This window comes from Chelon labrosus (assembly GCF_963514085.1).
Source record: "Chelon labrosus genome assembly, chromosome: 1".
NCBI classification, from domain to species: Eukaryota; Metazoa; Chordata; class Actinopteri; order Mugiliformes; family Mugilidae; genus Chelon; species Chelon labrosus.
In genome coordinates this window covers 15,281,157-15,298,257 of record NC_140337.1, presented here as the reverse complement: position 1 = coordinate 15,298,257, position 17,101 = coordinate 15,281,157, and the positions used below count along the sequence as shown (strand labels likewise).

The 17,101-nt window shown below is 42.2% G+C and overlaps 1 protein-coding gene across 1 annotated transcript; it reads left to right on the top strand.

Moving 5' to 3' along the window:
* Positions 1 to 1,715: 1,715 nt before the first annotated feature.
* On the top strand, positions 1,716 to 14,378 carry sepsecs (Sep (O-phosphoserine) tRNA:Sec (selenocysteine) tRNA synthase). The gene is made up of 12 exons (XM_084574910.1): positions 1,716 to 1,820; positions 3,430 to 3,545; positions 3,623 to 3,777; positions 4,818 to 4,936; positions 6,062 to 6,220; positions 6,468 to 6,621; positions 6,743 to 6,845; positions 6,944 to 7,073; positions 8,260 to 8,351; positions 10,396 to 10,489; positions 10,620 to 10,710; positions 13,164 to 14,378. The coding sequence occupies exons 2-12, from the start codon at positions 3,432 to 3,434 to the stop codon at positions 13,408 to 13,410; spliced, it is 1,458 nt and encodes a 485-aa protein (XP_084431036.1). The 5' UTR covers positions 1,716 to 1,820; positions 3,430 to 3,431; the 3' UTR covers positions 13,411 to 14,378.
* Positions 14,379 to 17,101: the final 2,723 nt, after the last annotated feature.

Genomic DNA, 17,101 nt, shown 5'->3' with positions numbered 1-17,101 from the left:
AAAAGAACAAGAAAGGAGACCAAACAAAGCAGTGGGTGAGTGTATGTGAGTTTGGCAGTAGCTCCTTGTATTCTACTCAATTTGTCTAATTGAAACTGAATCTCTAACAAAATGAGTAACTTACAAAACAGTTAAAATTTTTACATTGCATTTGTGACACACAGTGATATGACGTTTTAATTGATAGATTTCAGTAGTTTTATTTTTTTTTATGCTCAAAACGTCCTGTGTTCAGAAGTGGAAAGTAAATTGGCTTTATTGCACAGTAAGGACAGTAAGATATAAATGTAGCTTCATTTCACTACACTAGACTGAATCATAGACTGTATAGACATAATAAATATATATTATCTAAATAGGGAATATTTATAGATCGTTTTAATAAAACAATACATATACTGTGTGTGTGTGTGTGTGTGTGTGTGTGTGTGTATGTAGACATCGTCTGTCAATGTGTCCATGTCTATACATCTTCCAACTTGTTTTTTTTGTAAAAACATTTAGAAAACAAGATTCAACAGTCGTGACTTAATTTCAGTTTTTAGATGTTGCCCACGCATAAATGTATTGACAATATTAAAACCATGTAATATATTAACTGTGAGAAAGGGGTAATGCAAAAAATGCAACATGTTGACTTTTAATTTGCATTGGCCTGCACTTACTTTTGCGTTGTCAAACTGTGATATTCACAGGGTGCATTAGTTCATTAATTAATTGATTAATTTATTTATTTATTTATATGATTGTCTTTGCCACCTTTGCCTAATGTTGCTAAGCTAATACATTTTATTAGAGTGCTGAAAGTAAAGGTTTGTCTTGTCCAGCTATTTCCTTCTTTTTTTCTGTCTCTTTACCTCTAGCAGACGGGTCCCTCTTGACGAGAACTGGGTCCTGGTTTCGTCCCATTAAGAGGGTCCGGTGCATTCTCTTTGGGTATTGTGAAGTGCCTTGAGAAAATCTGGCAAAATCCGGCAAAATCTGGGAAAATCCAAGCTGTAACCATACATTGCACTGTTGTACATAGAAATTTCTATTTATTCACTATATATATATATATACAGAATGTTTACTTTGTAACAGTTCACTGCCAAATTCCTTCACATTTCGTCTATGTAGGTTTTCTCTTTTTTTATTATTAAGTGAGAGAGAGAGAGAGAAATGTTTTTTTTTTTAAGTAATTAATTAATTAATTAATTTATTTATGTGATTGTCTTTGCCACCTTTGCCTAATGTTGCTAAGCTAATACATTTTATTAGAGTGCCGTAAGTAAAGGTTTGTCTTGTCCAGCTATTTCCAAAAGCACCAGGTCCAATTATGAGTGGTTGTCCAAATAAACGAGACTGCATATTAAAATCAGCTCACTAATATATTGCTGTTTTCTTTAGCTCCTCTAACAAAACCGCAGCAGACTCTTTATAACATTTTTTTGTTTTTTTTCTGTTTCTGGTAAAAAAAAAATAAAAATAAAACAAAACAAAAAAAACATATTAGTAATTTAACGTGAATTTTTTTTAATTTAATTTTTATTTAATTTTATTTGTGTTGCAACCAATGGCACTAATAAACATTTACGCAGAAATAAAGATATTTAATTAGAGAAAGAAACGTTTTCACCGGCTCACGCTTCAGAGCGACAGAATGACGGCAGACGTCGGTCACGTGATCAGCGCCCCGCGGTCATGTGACCACGTGACGTAGTGCCCTCGGTCCCTCTGAACCTGTTTCCATGCTGCCTCATCTGTCCTCATGTCTGCTGTTAGCTGAAGACGCGTTGACAGTGTAAAACAGTTTGAAAGTCTTTCAGGACAGCCGCGAGGTAAGGCGAGACACTGTCACCTGAAGAGGCCGCCACGTTGAAGCTGTACGTCCTCGTTGTTCCTCTCGCGAAAGAGTTAGCCTAGCTTAGCCAAACTGTAGCAACCACGCTGCTAAGGTAAACACAACAGCTAAACACTCTGTAACCCGACTCCCTAGTGTGTGATTTATGGCTTGCGCGATTAGGTAGCTCTTAAATAACACCAGCATAACATTTATTTTATAGTTAAGACCTTGCTGTCATGTTTAAACAAATCAAAGCTAACTTGGTGGAAGAAATAGACTTGGCAAATAAGCAGCTGTAAAAGTAAGCGTGCATTTATTATTTCTTCCCACTTCTCCTCTCTAGTATGCAATAGGGCTAATATCCTATTACTTTGACTTAGAACATACATATCAGATATGCTGATATGTTAAGTCTCATATAATGTGGATCAGGCTCCCAGCACTGGGTCCTACAGTACCCATAATGCAACACAGAGCATTACTGGGCACTATCTTGCCCACAAAGTTTTATAGGTTAAGTTAAACTCTTCATTACCAGTGAACTGATTCACTGCTCTTTAAATAATAGTAATCTAATAAATTGTAATTGCTGACACTGTTTCATAAAATTAAAAGTGATAAAACAAAGCTATGAATGTTTGTGCAAAAGTATGTTCACCGTCCTCCCTCCAGACTTCAGGACAGTAACTCTCATTTGGAATAATACATTGTCAGAGCTTGATTAAGTTTTTTTTTACTTTTTTGATGACAAAAGCAAAGAACTGGGGATCTCAAAGTGAAGCCAACTCGTGCCTATAAAGCGGGAGAATCCGATACGTATCTGTCAAAGTGTGCCAAACATAATTAAGAAATGATCATAAAGGAGAACCATGAAAGTTGTGAAAAGAATTTGAGGAGAAGGGAAACTTTAAGATAAACGCTGCATGTATAGAAAGCAGATCTCCTGCGTGGCTGTAAACGAGCTGCAGGGAGGTTTAGCTGACACAGGAGTCGTGTGTTCTTCAGTGGTGATGCACAAACGGAAGAGTCATCAGAGGGAAACTGACCTGCCACATCATCAGCAAAGTCAGCGTTTAAAATATGCAAAACAACATCTGGATAAGAGTCATTATGGGAGTAGAAGTAGTGTGGACAGACAATCAGCAGATGTATGTTTGGAATAAAAAAGTCAGCAGCGTTTCTCACACGGGGTGGATGATTAACTCTTTTGGAGATGTTTGACTCCTCCGTCTACAACAGAACAAAAATCCTCAAGAAGTGCAAGCTGAAGCTTTGAAGTGGCCCTCACAGTCCACTGAATGTCCTCATGAGGATCTACAGGGAGAAACGTGTGTGTGTGTGTGTGTGCAAGAAGCCTAAAATACCCCAAGACTTGAAGTGATCTGTAAGAAAGAGCAGCACATAAAAGCCTTCAAAAGCTTTGATATCTGTCGGTGGGTTAGGTTGGCCAAACGTTTGCACATGTCTTTTTTTTGTTTCTTTGCATTCGAGCCTGATCAGTACTGGAATTGAAGGCCTGTTATTGATAGGTTGTAGGTTGTTCCAAGCACCTTTGATTTAAGCCATTTCACTCTTGCTGTGCTGTTTGTTTCTTGTTTTTACAGCGATGAACAGTGAAAACTTCTCCCTAAGCGAGGCGATAGTGTCGCCTTCCTACGTTCGACAAGGGTCTCAGGCGCGTCGTGGCCACGAGCAGCTCATCAGACAGTTGCTGGAGCAGGTAGGCTCAACGCTTGCTTTCGTGCGTCCTCGCGGCGACTGCCGGCACGTCCCGTTTTCACCTTGCTTGTGTTGCAGGGAAAATGTCCGGAGGAAGGGTGGAGCGAGAGCACCGTCGAGCTCTTCCTGAACGAGCTGGCCGTCATGGACAGCAATAACTTCCTCGGGAACTGTGGGGTAGGAGAGAGGGAAGGCCGGGTGGCGTCCAGCCTCGTGGCAAGACGACACTACAGGTTCATTTCAAGTTTTTTTTGCTTTGTCAGTCAGCATTAGAGCCTGATCAGTAGTGGGACTGAGGGCCAGACATTGATCTGTTTTAAAAGATAAATGTATTAAGTAGTATTTCAAGGCCTCTGCCAGGTAGATTGTTCCAAGCATCTTGGATTTAAGCTGTTTCAGTCTTGCTGTACTGTAAGTTTGCTGTCATCATGCCAAAGACTGAATTTGGTATTGACGCCTCCCTAATCGTGCTGCATGATGAATATGATCTCAATCTTGTTTTTAGCAAATGCATAACCAAAGTAAACATTCAGAAGGATCATTTTTATTTGGTTCTTAATAAATAATGTAGCCAGACTCAGTTCTTATCAGAATATATGTGTGGTAACATGAAAAAAAAATACCTCGGCACACAAATGGATAACCCTACAACCCATCAGTGCTATTTTGTTGTAAACTAATTCACCTCAATGGTGCTCAGATGACGTATATGTCTACGTGGCTGTTACCTGGAACATAATCAGTTCCCAACAGAGTGACCCCAGACAAATATTTTCCATTTGGAGAAGTTAGGTCGGCTTCCAGGCTATTAAATGTCGTCTTTATAAGCATAATTAGCACATTAGAACTCAAGGTCCATTTACAAGCTTTTGTTGGAACTTTTAACTGCATCTGATTGGTTTCCTTCAGCAAAAGGGGAACGCTGGAGAATTGCTGAGTCATCGGGTCAGACCAGAGCTATCTCTGTGGCATCTGAGCAAAGTCCAGCCCACTGGAAGCTCCATAAAAAGTCGTTATGTGCATTTTACAGCGTTAAACAATTTGTGGCTGAACAATAAGCATTGTCAAAGCACTCCAACTCAGTACAGTATTAGAAAAGGTGTTCAAGTAACTCATTCTTTATTGACGGCCCCGATCCTGATGTATTGATCAGGCTCTTCGCATGATCTGGATGCAACTTTCACAGTGCATTTGTTCTAATAACTAGCAAATACCATATTTGCACTCTTTCCAAAGTTGTTTAATTGTTTTGACGTTCAGCTGTTTTGTGTAGGTTGATCCATGGCATCGGTCGCTCAGGGGACATCGCTGCTATTCAGCCTAAAGCGGCAGGATCCAGTCTGCTGAACAAGCTGACCAACTCGGTAGTGCTGGACATCTTAAAGCTCGCAGGTGTGTGCAGTTCGCCTCAAACGATCAGTATTTGCACTGAATTATTTTTGAGTTTTTCATAAAAATCATGAATCTTGATAGGCTGCTCCTGTGCAGAAAGAACAGGTCACAAACGGGACTTATTCCACCAAAACATTAGTTGGCAGTGTGATTACCTGCTTCTTTGTTTATGTCAGATGATTACAACTACAACTGAGCAATCACATAGGAGTTGGAGATAATAAAGACTTAACAAACACTACCTTTTTCTGAAATCACTGCAACACGGAAAAGAAATAAGACACAGGAGTTGATGATGTGAAGGAAGGAGGTTGGGTGCTTTTGTAACTGTCCAGACACTGAGAGACATGGACGAGGGAGTTAATTTCAAGCGGCACAGTTGTTGCGGTCGGCATCGCTGCAGTGTGTAGTTTAATTTCCTGAGAGGTGCACTTCAGTCAACTGAATGTACCTATGGCGTAGATTTGAGGGAAGAATTATGAGCCAAGCCTAAATGTTTGCGTCTTTTGAAGGTCCATCTAAGTGCGTAAGAAAGCGTAAAATATAAAAAGGCCTCCTTCTTATACAGCCACAGCTTGGTTTGTTGTTTCTGGGCTTCTGGAGAAACACACTCCAAAGTAGGGAGGTCAGTAGACAGCGCAGACCCTAGTTCCATAATTGACATCCACCTCCCCAGAAATGTAACTATGCGACGCAGACCACAAGACCTGTGATAGGTCTAGTTGGTAGTAGCGTATTTCCGCTTTAGTATGTCCTTCTGGTTCTCCATCTCCGCAATTTTCAAATTGATTGCTTTGGAGCAATAAGGATGGAACACATTGAGGAAAGATTACCTGAGGAGGTATGGAGATACATTTGTATATGTAAGTAAATATGAGGGTCTCATTCTAAGATAACACAAACACAGCGATTTGTAGTTGATATGGAATATACACGGATGCAAACATGATTATGAATACTCTACACACTGGCCCTTTAATCGCCACACATCGTGTTTGATATGTCTTCTTAGCATTAAAAGATCTTTTCTTATTTTAGAACCGTTTCAACCCACTGTATAAAAAATATATATATATATATATATATATATATATATATATGCGCTCTGTGTCCTCTGGATTGCAGGTGTGCGGAGTGTGGCGAGCTGCTTTGTGGTTCCCATGGCAACAGGAATGAGCCTGACTCTGTGCTTCCTGACCCTCCGCCATAGGAGACCGAAGGCTCGCTACATCATTTGGCCTCGCATCGACCAGAAATCCTGTTTCAAATCCATGATCACAGCAGGTAATGACATGACAACAATATTCAGCGTCCTGCCGGCCTCACATCCTGTTCACCGACTCGCCCGGGGTTTCAGATATGGCAGACTGACGTGGGGATGTGTCAGCTGGAAATTGTTTCTGGCTCGCTGTTTCCTTATTGAAAAGAATACGTTACAAAATGACAGAGTGAATCTTGTCGCTTTCTATTGTCCTTTTCAAATGACTCCGACATCACCTGCACTCACAGAAATGACTCATTGTTGTGTCAGGATTTGAACCTGTCGTCGTGGAGAACCTCATCGAGGGGGACGAGTTGCGGACGGACTTGGAAGCAGTTGAAAGCAAGATCGAAGAGCTGGGAGCTGAGAACGTCGTGTGTGTTCATTCCACAACATCCTGCTTTGCCCCGCGGGTCCCTGACAGGTAATCATCCTTTGTATCAGTTAATGTGTCATTACTTTCAAATGAAGGCTGAAGCAAGTTGTTTACTTTGGCCCACTTCGGTGTGGGAATTTTAAAATGTGTTTTTAATTCTGTGTCACAGGCTTGAGGAGCTGGCTGCCATGTGTGCCAAATACAACATTCCCCACGTTGTAAACAATGCATACGGAGTACAGTCCTCCAAATGCATGCACCTTATCCAGCAGGTATCAACTCGTAGCAGTTTCAGCCTAGACCTACAGTATATAAGCACCCTTTCCCCCCGACCGCTGCTCATGTCTTCTCTTGATCTGTCTTGTATCAGGGGGCTCGTGTGGGAAGAATCGATGCCTTTGTACAGAGCTTGGACAAGAACTTCATGGTTCCAGTAGGTGGCGCCATAATTGCAGGTTTTGATGAGTCCTTCATACAAGAGATTAGCAAGATGTACCCAGGTGAGTGTTTACAATGTTAATGTTAAAAGTGTGATTTGAAGGATGAGACTTTCAGTTTTTTTTTCGACATCAGAACCAACACTATCCAGTACTTTCTTACTTTTCTACCTTGTTTGTTGCTCTCAGCTGAAAGACTCCTAGTCTCAGTGGGACAGATGGGAAGAGTGCAATTGAGACTTTTAACATTAAACATTAAAACCACTGACAGGAGAAGTAAATAACATTGACCATCTTTTGACAATGCAATGTTCTGCTGGGAAACTTTTGGACCTGGCATTTGTGTGGATTTTACTTAGACATGTACCACCCACCTAGACCAGACCAGACACCCTCATCCCAAAGGAATGACACTCCTTGATGGCAGCAGACACAGGCACACACACAAAAACGGTTTAGGAACAACTCAAAAGAACATGGAAAATAGCTCAAGGTGTTGACCTGGCCTCCAAATTCACTAGATCCCAGACTGATCAAGTGTGAGTGGGATGATCCACAGAGGCCCCTCCTCTCAACCCAAAGGACCCCACTAACAACATATTGTTGACATGAATGCGGAACTTAGCTGCAGAGACCAAAGCTGTTTTTCTACCAGGTTGTAAACATCTTGCATATTTTAACATTTTGTCCCGTCAGCTTCACTTCTTAGCTTCTGAGATTGCTACACTGAGACGTCATATGTGGGATTTCCCCCAAAACAACCAAGGCCTTGTTCGTCCCAATGAATAAAAGAAAATTATGTCTTTTTATAACAGTGGTGCTCAATAAAACAGATAGCAGAATACATTTTTGTAGCGTTATTTTTACTCAAATGCTGTATAAAATATCATCAAACTGATCCTTTAAATAAAGCAAAAAACTCGAAATGAACACGTAAACAAAACTGAGAATCTGATAAAGCATGCTCGCAGACACATTTTTGTCACATTTGATACCTACCTCCAGCTCTCTTCTATGGCTATACGGTTTCAAAATTTCTCTTTTGTCAGGCCACCTCCGAACCGGAGTCACACACACTCAGAGAAAACTGATACCAGGTCCGCTATAGACGTACACAAAAGGCTTCACCTTTACAAAGTTAATGTGAGGAGCAATTCAGTTTGCACGTGGCAGATTTGTTTTTTATCCATTTATTTATTTATTTATTTATTTTGCCTAACAAGGTCACTTCTCAACCTTCTGTGTTCAGGTCGGGCATCGGCTTCACCTTCCCTTGACGTCCTCATTACCCTTCTCACTCTGGGAGCCAGAGGCTATAAGAAATACCTGTCAGAAAGAAAGGTGAGATTGTATTGTGTGAACCATATAGACTGTATAAAGATGGACATGGAGCTGCTCCTCAAAAGTGAAGCCAAAGCTAGTAGAGCTCCCCCTGGTGACTGGCTGCAGTATAGGTCATAATCTCCGCCCCCTCCATGTTAGTGGACTTGGGCCACACTAAAGTACAAGTCATATGCATTCTTTTCAGAGATGGTAATGCTGATGCATATTCAAGTGTCCATTTTTCTGATAAGTTTTGTTTTAGTTAGTTATTTGACGCTATAGAAACAGGATGTGACACCATAAGTACTGTATATAATCCAACATTTGCTTGTAACTCATGGAGATAGAGCAGAGTGCAATATTAATTAAACAACAACAACAACAACAACAACAGTGTTTGCGGGTCATCGATAAGGAGGCGCCACGTGACTCCACTCTTAGATCGTACTGTGCAGACTCTGTCTCCAAACTCGCAAGCCGTGCCTCCCGTACCCCAGGGAAAATAACGTCAGTTTGGCCAATGCAAGGAAGTAGGCACGCGTTGTCCATATTTATATACAGTCTATGGTGTGCACGGCCCTTTGTTTCACCTGCATTCAGACTGAGCGTGGGGACATGCGAGGATTGAGCTTTGTGAAGGGAGGAGTGTGCTACGGCAAGATAAAATGAATCCAGAAGTTTCAGAAAACCTCCCCCGGTGGCTCGCTGCTTTGAAGCAGAGTTGCTCACAATGCAGCATCCCCCTCACTGCAGCATTCTCACACCTCCTAACTGCTGTACCATAAATGCACTGTAACTGGATTAAGTCTGTTTTGCCTTGATGCTAAAACCGCAGACATAAGTGATACTTGTTTAATATTCAAAATGCAAAGCTGGGAGTTTGACATATTGCTTTCTGACCGTCTGTATTGGCACTGTGATCACAAATTACTCATCCTAAAAACGCCATTAATGTAAAGCCCACTCAGTAGCTGAAATGTACATCTGGGAATTTCCTCTGGCTTCTCACATGACCCGCGGCCGCCATCAAGGATTATTGATTTCTCGGTCCGCCGTATGCATAATTAATGCACACGACCGGTTTTTCCATAGTGTCTGCAGAACTGAGTGAGTTCCTCGCATCCCTCCAGGGGTCACAAGTTTTAAATAATTCAGACGTTTCGTTTGTTGACACGCAGCCTGGCGTAGCATCAGTTGAGAAAATGCCCGTATGTCGAGAAGAACCAATCGCACACACAAACTTATTGTCTGCAGAGTCGTAACCGTGCACCGTCTCCACCGACCGCACCCCCCTCCTCCTTTTCTGGGACAATAAAGTTGGCCTTTGTTTTTAGAGAACAAGGGACACTTAGAGACACTTGACATCACTGGAGTGCTGTTTGACTCTTGGAGGAAAATATTTTCCTTCTTAGAGCTTTCAAACTTGGAAAGAATGAGTCAGCAGAGTATGCCGACACACACACACACCCCACACACACACACACCCACTGTTGCAGAGAGCAGATACACTAATGTGCGGTGCCTCACCGGAAAATCCAGTAGGGCTAGTAGCCAGCAACTAAAAAACCCTGCGATATGTGGCGCAGCTCCCCCCCCCGCCGCCAGCTTGAGCTCATAACATCCTGAACCCCTCTGCCCTTATCTTATCAGTCTTCCCCTTGTGCTTTGAGACTCTCGGTTTAACACAGTGTCAGCAAATTTTAAAAGTGTGTTAAAATTGCCATTTAAAAGCACGTATTGTTCGTCTCCTGCCTCTCTAATTGATCCCAGAGGTGGACGCTAATCGAGATCCTGGCCATAGAGGGTCAGGGAGGAAACAGATAGCGTGTACTAAAGCTAAGAGGGAAGCAGTCAGGCAGATAAAGAGGAGAGGGAAGGGTTTGGACATGGACCGACCTGCTTGCGGGTAGATTTGCTTAATTTGCAATAAAACCAGAGGCTGTCGCTGTTAAAATAAAGACCGCGTGTGCAAAAGGAGCCGCGCGCTGCTATTTATAGTGCTTTCGTATGGCCCCTGCCCCCTCTTGTTCTGTCTCTTCATGCCTCTTATCTGTGTCTGCAGGAGATTTATTCGTTCCTGGCTCAGGAGCTGAAGAGTCTGGCTTCTGCACACGGGGAGAGATTGCTTCACACCCCACATAACCCCATTTCACTGGGTAAGCTCCAAGAGCTGATTACAGACCAGCACACATCATATATCTTGATAAAAGTTACTTTTCCGACTTGTTTGTGCTCTTTTGTGAAATCCCTAATGTGTATTGGGTGTGGCCACCCCTTCCCCTCCAGCCATGTCTCTTGACGGTCTCCAGGCCAAGAGCAACAAGGCGGTGACTCAGCTCGGCTCCATGCTGTTCACCCGACAAGTGTCCGGAGCCAGGTACGAACATTTCAGAATAGATCCGGGAAGGGGAAAATTGCAGGGTGTGTTCAGAAAGACGGGGGTGAGTACAGTTCGCGCAAAAGACAAAAAACGGGTGCGCCTCTCGTCGTCACAAATGAAGGGATGTGCCGCGTTTTGACGAACTAAATGGCCAGTGGAAATCAGCAATCAGGTTGATGGAACTGCTGAATATGTTTGGAGCGGAAACTACTTTAGATTAGACAGCCCATCCTGTCCTCCTAATTTCTTCCATTAGATGTTGAGAGAAGAGCCTCCATAAACTTGGATAGCCATGTTTTTTTGTTTGTTTTTTTCTGAGCAACGGGATTTGGGATTTGTCTGTTTTTAACCATTCTACATCAGATTTTCGTGTATATTTTTGTGGAAGGGGGGGCTTTTTACCACTTGTTTTCCTATTTTCCCCCCTCTAAAAGTTTCCTTTCCGAGCATGCAATCTAAATATTTTAAATATCCAGAATAAATGATTTATTTGGGTCATTCTGTCAACATAGTTTAGTGTTGTCCTGATTTTTTATGCACTCACGGCTCAGTTGCATTAAAAAGCACCAAAGACAAAGCCCCGACTCTTCTTCCCTTTCTTCTCTTTCTTCCCGAGCGTGGAGCTCACTCTAATCACTTACCCTTGTGTATCCGCAGCACGCTTGATGAGAAGGCTTTACGCTTCGGCGACACTAATCAGAATAAATGTTTGCAGAACATGCATATAGCACTTTTATCATTCTAAGTACTTTTAAATGTTAAGCGTGGATACTTTTCACATCAACAATGAGCTGTTGTCTCATCCGGCGCAACAGATTAATTGATGTCTGCCTCTCACTACGACGTCTTCCTCGGCCGTAATGCTCTCTCCGTGTCTCTATCGCATCGTCCCAGTGGCCGGCCAGTAATTGATTTCACATTAAAGTGAGTTTAAACCGTGCTGACAAGGGAGAAAGCCTACCAGATTTGGGCTTGAGTATTGTCGAGTCTTTAAAAGCAGCTGCAGTTCAAAAGTGGGCAAGTTTGTCTCCTTCAGATCCACCTCTGAAACGCTGCTCGATGCAGAATATCTACAACATATAGGAGGTTATGCATGGTGTGTCTGAGGGTGTGCTGGGTTGTGTGGGTGTATATTGAGTCTGGAGGAAAGTATATTTATGTAACGGTGGAAAAGAGACATTAAGACTATAATAATAGTGATGGATATGGTGGTAATAATACAGTAATGTATCATGTAATTTAATATGTAAGTGGTCAACTATATGGTATCAGTGGGACAGACAGAACATCGCTGAAGGTGGATGTTTTTAAGTTTTTGGCTGACCTGTCACGGCTACTTTCCAGACCAATCCAAATCAAGAGAAATGGACTGATCCATTAAAGAAGCTTGATCTTTCAAGCTGCTATAATCAAATTAACAAATCCATTAAAGAAGTTTGATCTTTGTAGCTGCTATTATCATATTAACAAAGATTTTTACACGACTACTGGTATGTATTACAAAAACAAGTTACTCAAAATGATAAACCATTAGAGACACTTTTTAGAGCCTTACAGCTCATTGTTTTGATTTTCCAAACCACAGTTTTCCCCTTTTGGTTCACTGATCAATCTGAAAATGTCACTTTCAGATGATGCAGGCAATTGTTGTTGTTTTTTTTAATTATTATTTACCAGCTCACCACAGAAAGTCTATGTTAGCACCTAACTGAAGAGTCAAATAGTTGGTGGAGACCAAAACAGAGCTAAAAGAAACTGAGCTCTATCAGGACTTGAAATGAATGTGCCTGGTTGTTGTGTAAATAAATTATTATTCAACCGGCAGAGTTGTGGTTCCTGGGAGTTTTGACCAATAATAGGTTGGTTCGTAACCTAAATTATTGGTTCCCAGCGAGAACCAGATGCCAGGTATGGGCATGTCATAATGACATTGGTTTGATGTGCGGGCCTTTTAATAAACCTGTGCGAACAAACGTGCGAAATGCGGAAGAAGAACGTTACCTGGCTGTCCGAAATAAATTCAACTTTTAATATCCGTATGGAGCTGATGCTGCAGTCGAAATGCTTAAGTTCACTGCATTGCGGTTGTTTTTTTGGTGCTCAAATCGAACCAGTTGGTCAAAAAGGACAAAATACACTGCAGCAAGACATTTATCATTACAGTTTTGTATATGAGAGAAAAGATCATCTATGAAAAATTCCTGTAAGTACCACTTTTAAGAGGGACTTTGTTAAGGGACTTCTTCTATTGGAATAAACTGAATTTTAATTGAAATTTGTTTACTAATGCTACACTGAGCAAATAAGACAAATGGTAAATATGTTAATTTAATGAGCAGCGTACTTTTTTAAATAGTAGTGCTTGTTTTTCAGGTTAATTGTCTCACAAATAATTCCAGTTTCTCTGGATGTGATGATTTCACTGCATTACTCTGACCTGTGTTTTCCAGGGTCATACCACTGGGCAAGGAGCAGACCGTAGGCGGACACACATTTCGTGGGTTCATGTCACACTCCGAGTCGTACCCGTGTCCTTACCTCAACGCTGCCTCGGCCGTGGGGATCACCCGGGAAGACGTGGCGCTGTGCATGAAAAGACTCGACAAATGCCTGAAGGCTCTGAAGAAAGAGGGGAACGCGGCGAGAACTGGTTCCCCGGTGCCTCCGTCGAGCCCGGAGGTCGCGGTCGGGGAGTGACGGAGCTGAAATGTGAAACTTTAAACAAGCGTACAACCCGCGCAACTGATTTTGAGGAAGCGTACTAATTTAATGTGAGACCAAAGTGTCTCCAAAGACTGTTGTTGATTGCGTGGATTGAAAAAGTTTATTGTGGATTATGGATGCATAGTTTTCTTAATTAAAACCATCTAAAACCTTCCTGGTGCAGTCACTGAATCAGCTGTTCACTTCTGCCGGTGCTTTTAGAAGACACTAGGCTTTTCCACTCATTGATATATGAAACAATATACTTTTATAATGTCGTATGTTGTGCCAGGTCTCCTGCAGTATGTCGTAATCTGATACAAAAGCCGTTAGCTCCATGTGAACCCTGTCTGTTTTATTGGCTCATTTATTTTCAGGCTGTGTAACGGATCATGGGCAACGGTTAATCAATAGGAGACCAAACATAGATCTGTCCTGTGTTTATAGTAAAGGGGAAATGTCCACTGTTAGTCTCAGTAAGAACTGGTGCCGCATGCAGCAGTACCAGTTTAATAGGTCTGTAGTTAACTGTTCTGTTTTTTTTGGAAGGAATTTGAATAAGTTCACCAAGGAATTGATCTTTTAATCACACCGTGATGTTTTTTCTTTCTGCAGTTTTCTTAAGTCTTCTGTTTTATTCCCTCTGCGCTCTGGTTTCACTCATTAAGAAGCAGAGCTGGTAGTACCCTAAGGCTCAAAATAGACTCCGACTAAGGCCTCTCTGACTGATGACTAATCTATACTGCGATACTGCACTGTCCAAGTTCGCCCCGTGCCTTCCCCTTCATCTTCTTCACATTATCAGCTGCTCTGAAAAGTGCGGGGGCGCGCTCTGAAGCTCAGACATCCAAAGCGTGCATCAGAGCTGGCGAGCGCCGAGCCCTCCTAGCCCACAGTGGAGCCGATCCACCCGGCGGCCTCTCAAAGAGGGCTGGACTCGTACAGATAAAGGGGTGCTGTATCAGCACACTCTCACTGTTCCCGGGCTGTACCGAAACATTAACAGAACATAGTGGAAAAACACAGCTTGCCGTGACAGCGCCGGTACAGTGCAGCACTCGGAGATGCAGAAGTGGTTTTCACAAAAGAGCTTTTTTTTTTTTTTTTTTTTTTCCTCCCCAAAAGCAGGTTTCATTCGAGGCAGTAAATGCTGCACCAAATCAGCTCCTGCGCATATTAAATCCTCGACTGTAAATGGCTTCAGTGGCTGCTTCTGAACGTCATACAGTGAGATTAGCACATGAACAGAGGAGGCTGCCTTTTATTATGCAGAACCAGTTTTCTGTCTTTTTATTCCATGTCACCAGTTTGCTGTGTTTCCCTTTTTTTTTTTGCTGATGTTGCAGAGATGTTGTAGGGATCAAGGGAGTCTGGCTGTCTCTGGCCTGTTTTAAAGGATCCCCTTCTATTGATCAAATCTGCTGCAGGGTATAAATCAGAAAAATAGGCTTCAAATGGAAGAACCTTGCGTTATGCATTGACCTTTTTATGCAACTAACCAAGCAATCAGTGTGTTTGTTTATTGTTAACATTCATCCCTCCTTGCTCAAAATGGTCTTTGAAAGTACTCCACCTGAATCCTGCGCTCCGTACGCTCGGCCGTAACTCTGAGTGCCCCGGGGATGTTTCTGCATGACAAATAGCCCTTCGCTGTTGACTCTCGGCAACTGCCAAGCACAGTGGAGTGGTGATGGAGTGCCAGAGTGGAACAGAAAGGGACGCAGATTTCCAGACGGGTACCGAAAGAGACGCAGTGATTTATATTCAAGCAAAATATGAATAGACGGAGTATCCTTTTGTTGGAAAAGTAGGTGCACCTTTGGCATTAGAAGCTAGCGTTGCTTGCTTTAGCAGAACTAACTTCATGCGCATATCAATTTGATATTTTTCATCATACGTCCTTTACTTGTAAGATGTTTGAGAGAGAGTTTTCTCACATGTACTGTCTGTTTCAAATCCCTCCACCAACCTTTTAATGGGGTTCAAATCCGACAGGGCTACTCCATAACACTCGATTTCTTCTTTTTCAGCCATTTCCATTGGATTTAGTGTGCTTATGATCAGGATCATGCTGAAAAGTCCACTTCTCAACTTCAGCTTTCTTTGATATGATGCAGCTGCTCCAAACATGATACTTCCACCACCGTGCTTCACAGCTGATATAGAGTCCGTCTCCTGAAAACCACCAAAAACCTTCACCTGCACTGAAACAACTCCATGTTTGATTGGTCTGTCAAGAGCACATTATCCCAGAACACCTGATGTTTGCCTGTACACCGGCATAACAGGCATAACATTATGACCACAGAGAGAAGTAGTGAATAACATTAACCATCTTGTGACAATTCAATGTTCTGCAGGGAAACGTTTGGACCTGGCATTCATGTGGATGTTACTTAGACATGTACCACCCACCTAGACCAGACCAGGCACCCCCACCCCATAGCAATGACACTCCTTGATGGCAGCAGCCATCCCCAGCAGGATGCAGTCTGACACAGGCACACACACAAAAACGCTTTAAGAACAACTCAAACATGAAGATCCCAAACTGATCAAGTATCTGTGGGATGATCCACAGAGGCCCCTCCCCTCAACCCATAGGACCCAAAGCCCCCCACTAACAACATCTGTTGCCATACACCACAGGACACCCTCAGAAGGCCCATGTCCATTCTCTGATGAGTCACAACAGTTTTGGAGGCACAAGGGAGACCTACACAATATTAGGAAGGTGGTCATAATGTTATGCCTGATCAGTGTATGTTCATTCTTAAACAGAAGTTTTGCTCTAATGGACCTTTTGGGTGGTCTTTTTCTTGTATGTTGCAGGTCAACTTTGTGCCGTGGATTTCTGATTTTAGATGGTTGACACAAACTTTTTTTAAGATTTACCTGATGATCCTGTCATGAAGATCTGATGATCTTGGAGGATTCTTGTTGAATCAAACTGCATCCTCTTGGATTGATTGGGTCATTTCAACTGGATTTGCAGCGGCACGCCACCAAGCCAGAGACATAGGCACCCAGCACCTTTATTTATGTTTTCCCTGAGGTCCTTAGAGAGTTCTTAAGATCATGACATGGGGACAACAAATTGATTCTAGATGTCAGTGGTTTAAATTAAGTCCTTAATAATGCTTATAGCATGGCTCTGGTTCAATTAGGATCAAATGTTTTCTTGTCCACATGACTGACTGTCTTCTGCGTGGCTTGTTTCTGTCTACCATCTGAGCAGCGTGCGTCGCTACAGAGGCGCTGTCCATGGTGCTGCAGTTATGCGCCTCTGAGCTTCTTCGTATATGAAGAAGAGGCAATCTATACCTTATACTCTTTTTCCTGACATTAGGTAATGGCGCACGTAGCAGCCAAAATGATTTGACTTGATAAAGAGACCTTTAGATGATGTGTCGTTTGAACAAGCCTGTATTATATCAGAGAAATAAACAACTTATTGTCATAATTTGCAAATGCACACGCGTGCTCAACTTAAAATCGAAATGTAGTTTTTTTAAATCAGTGCATGGGTGAAAACGCGCCCTTCAGATAGTAGATTTCAATAAAGGTAAGAATTTATGCATGGCTTCTTTTTTTAAAGGAAGCCTAAATGAAACGTGCAGGTTATTAAGTCGGATGTGGCAACGACTCGCTGCGTAATAATGCGTTAATTTTTCATACACATATA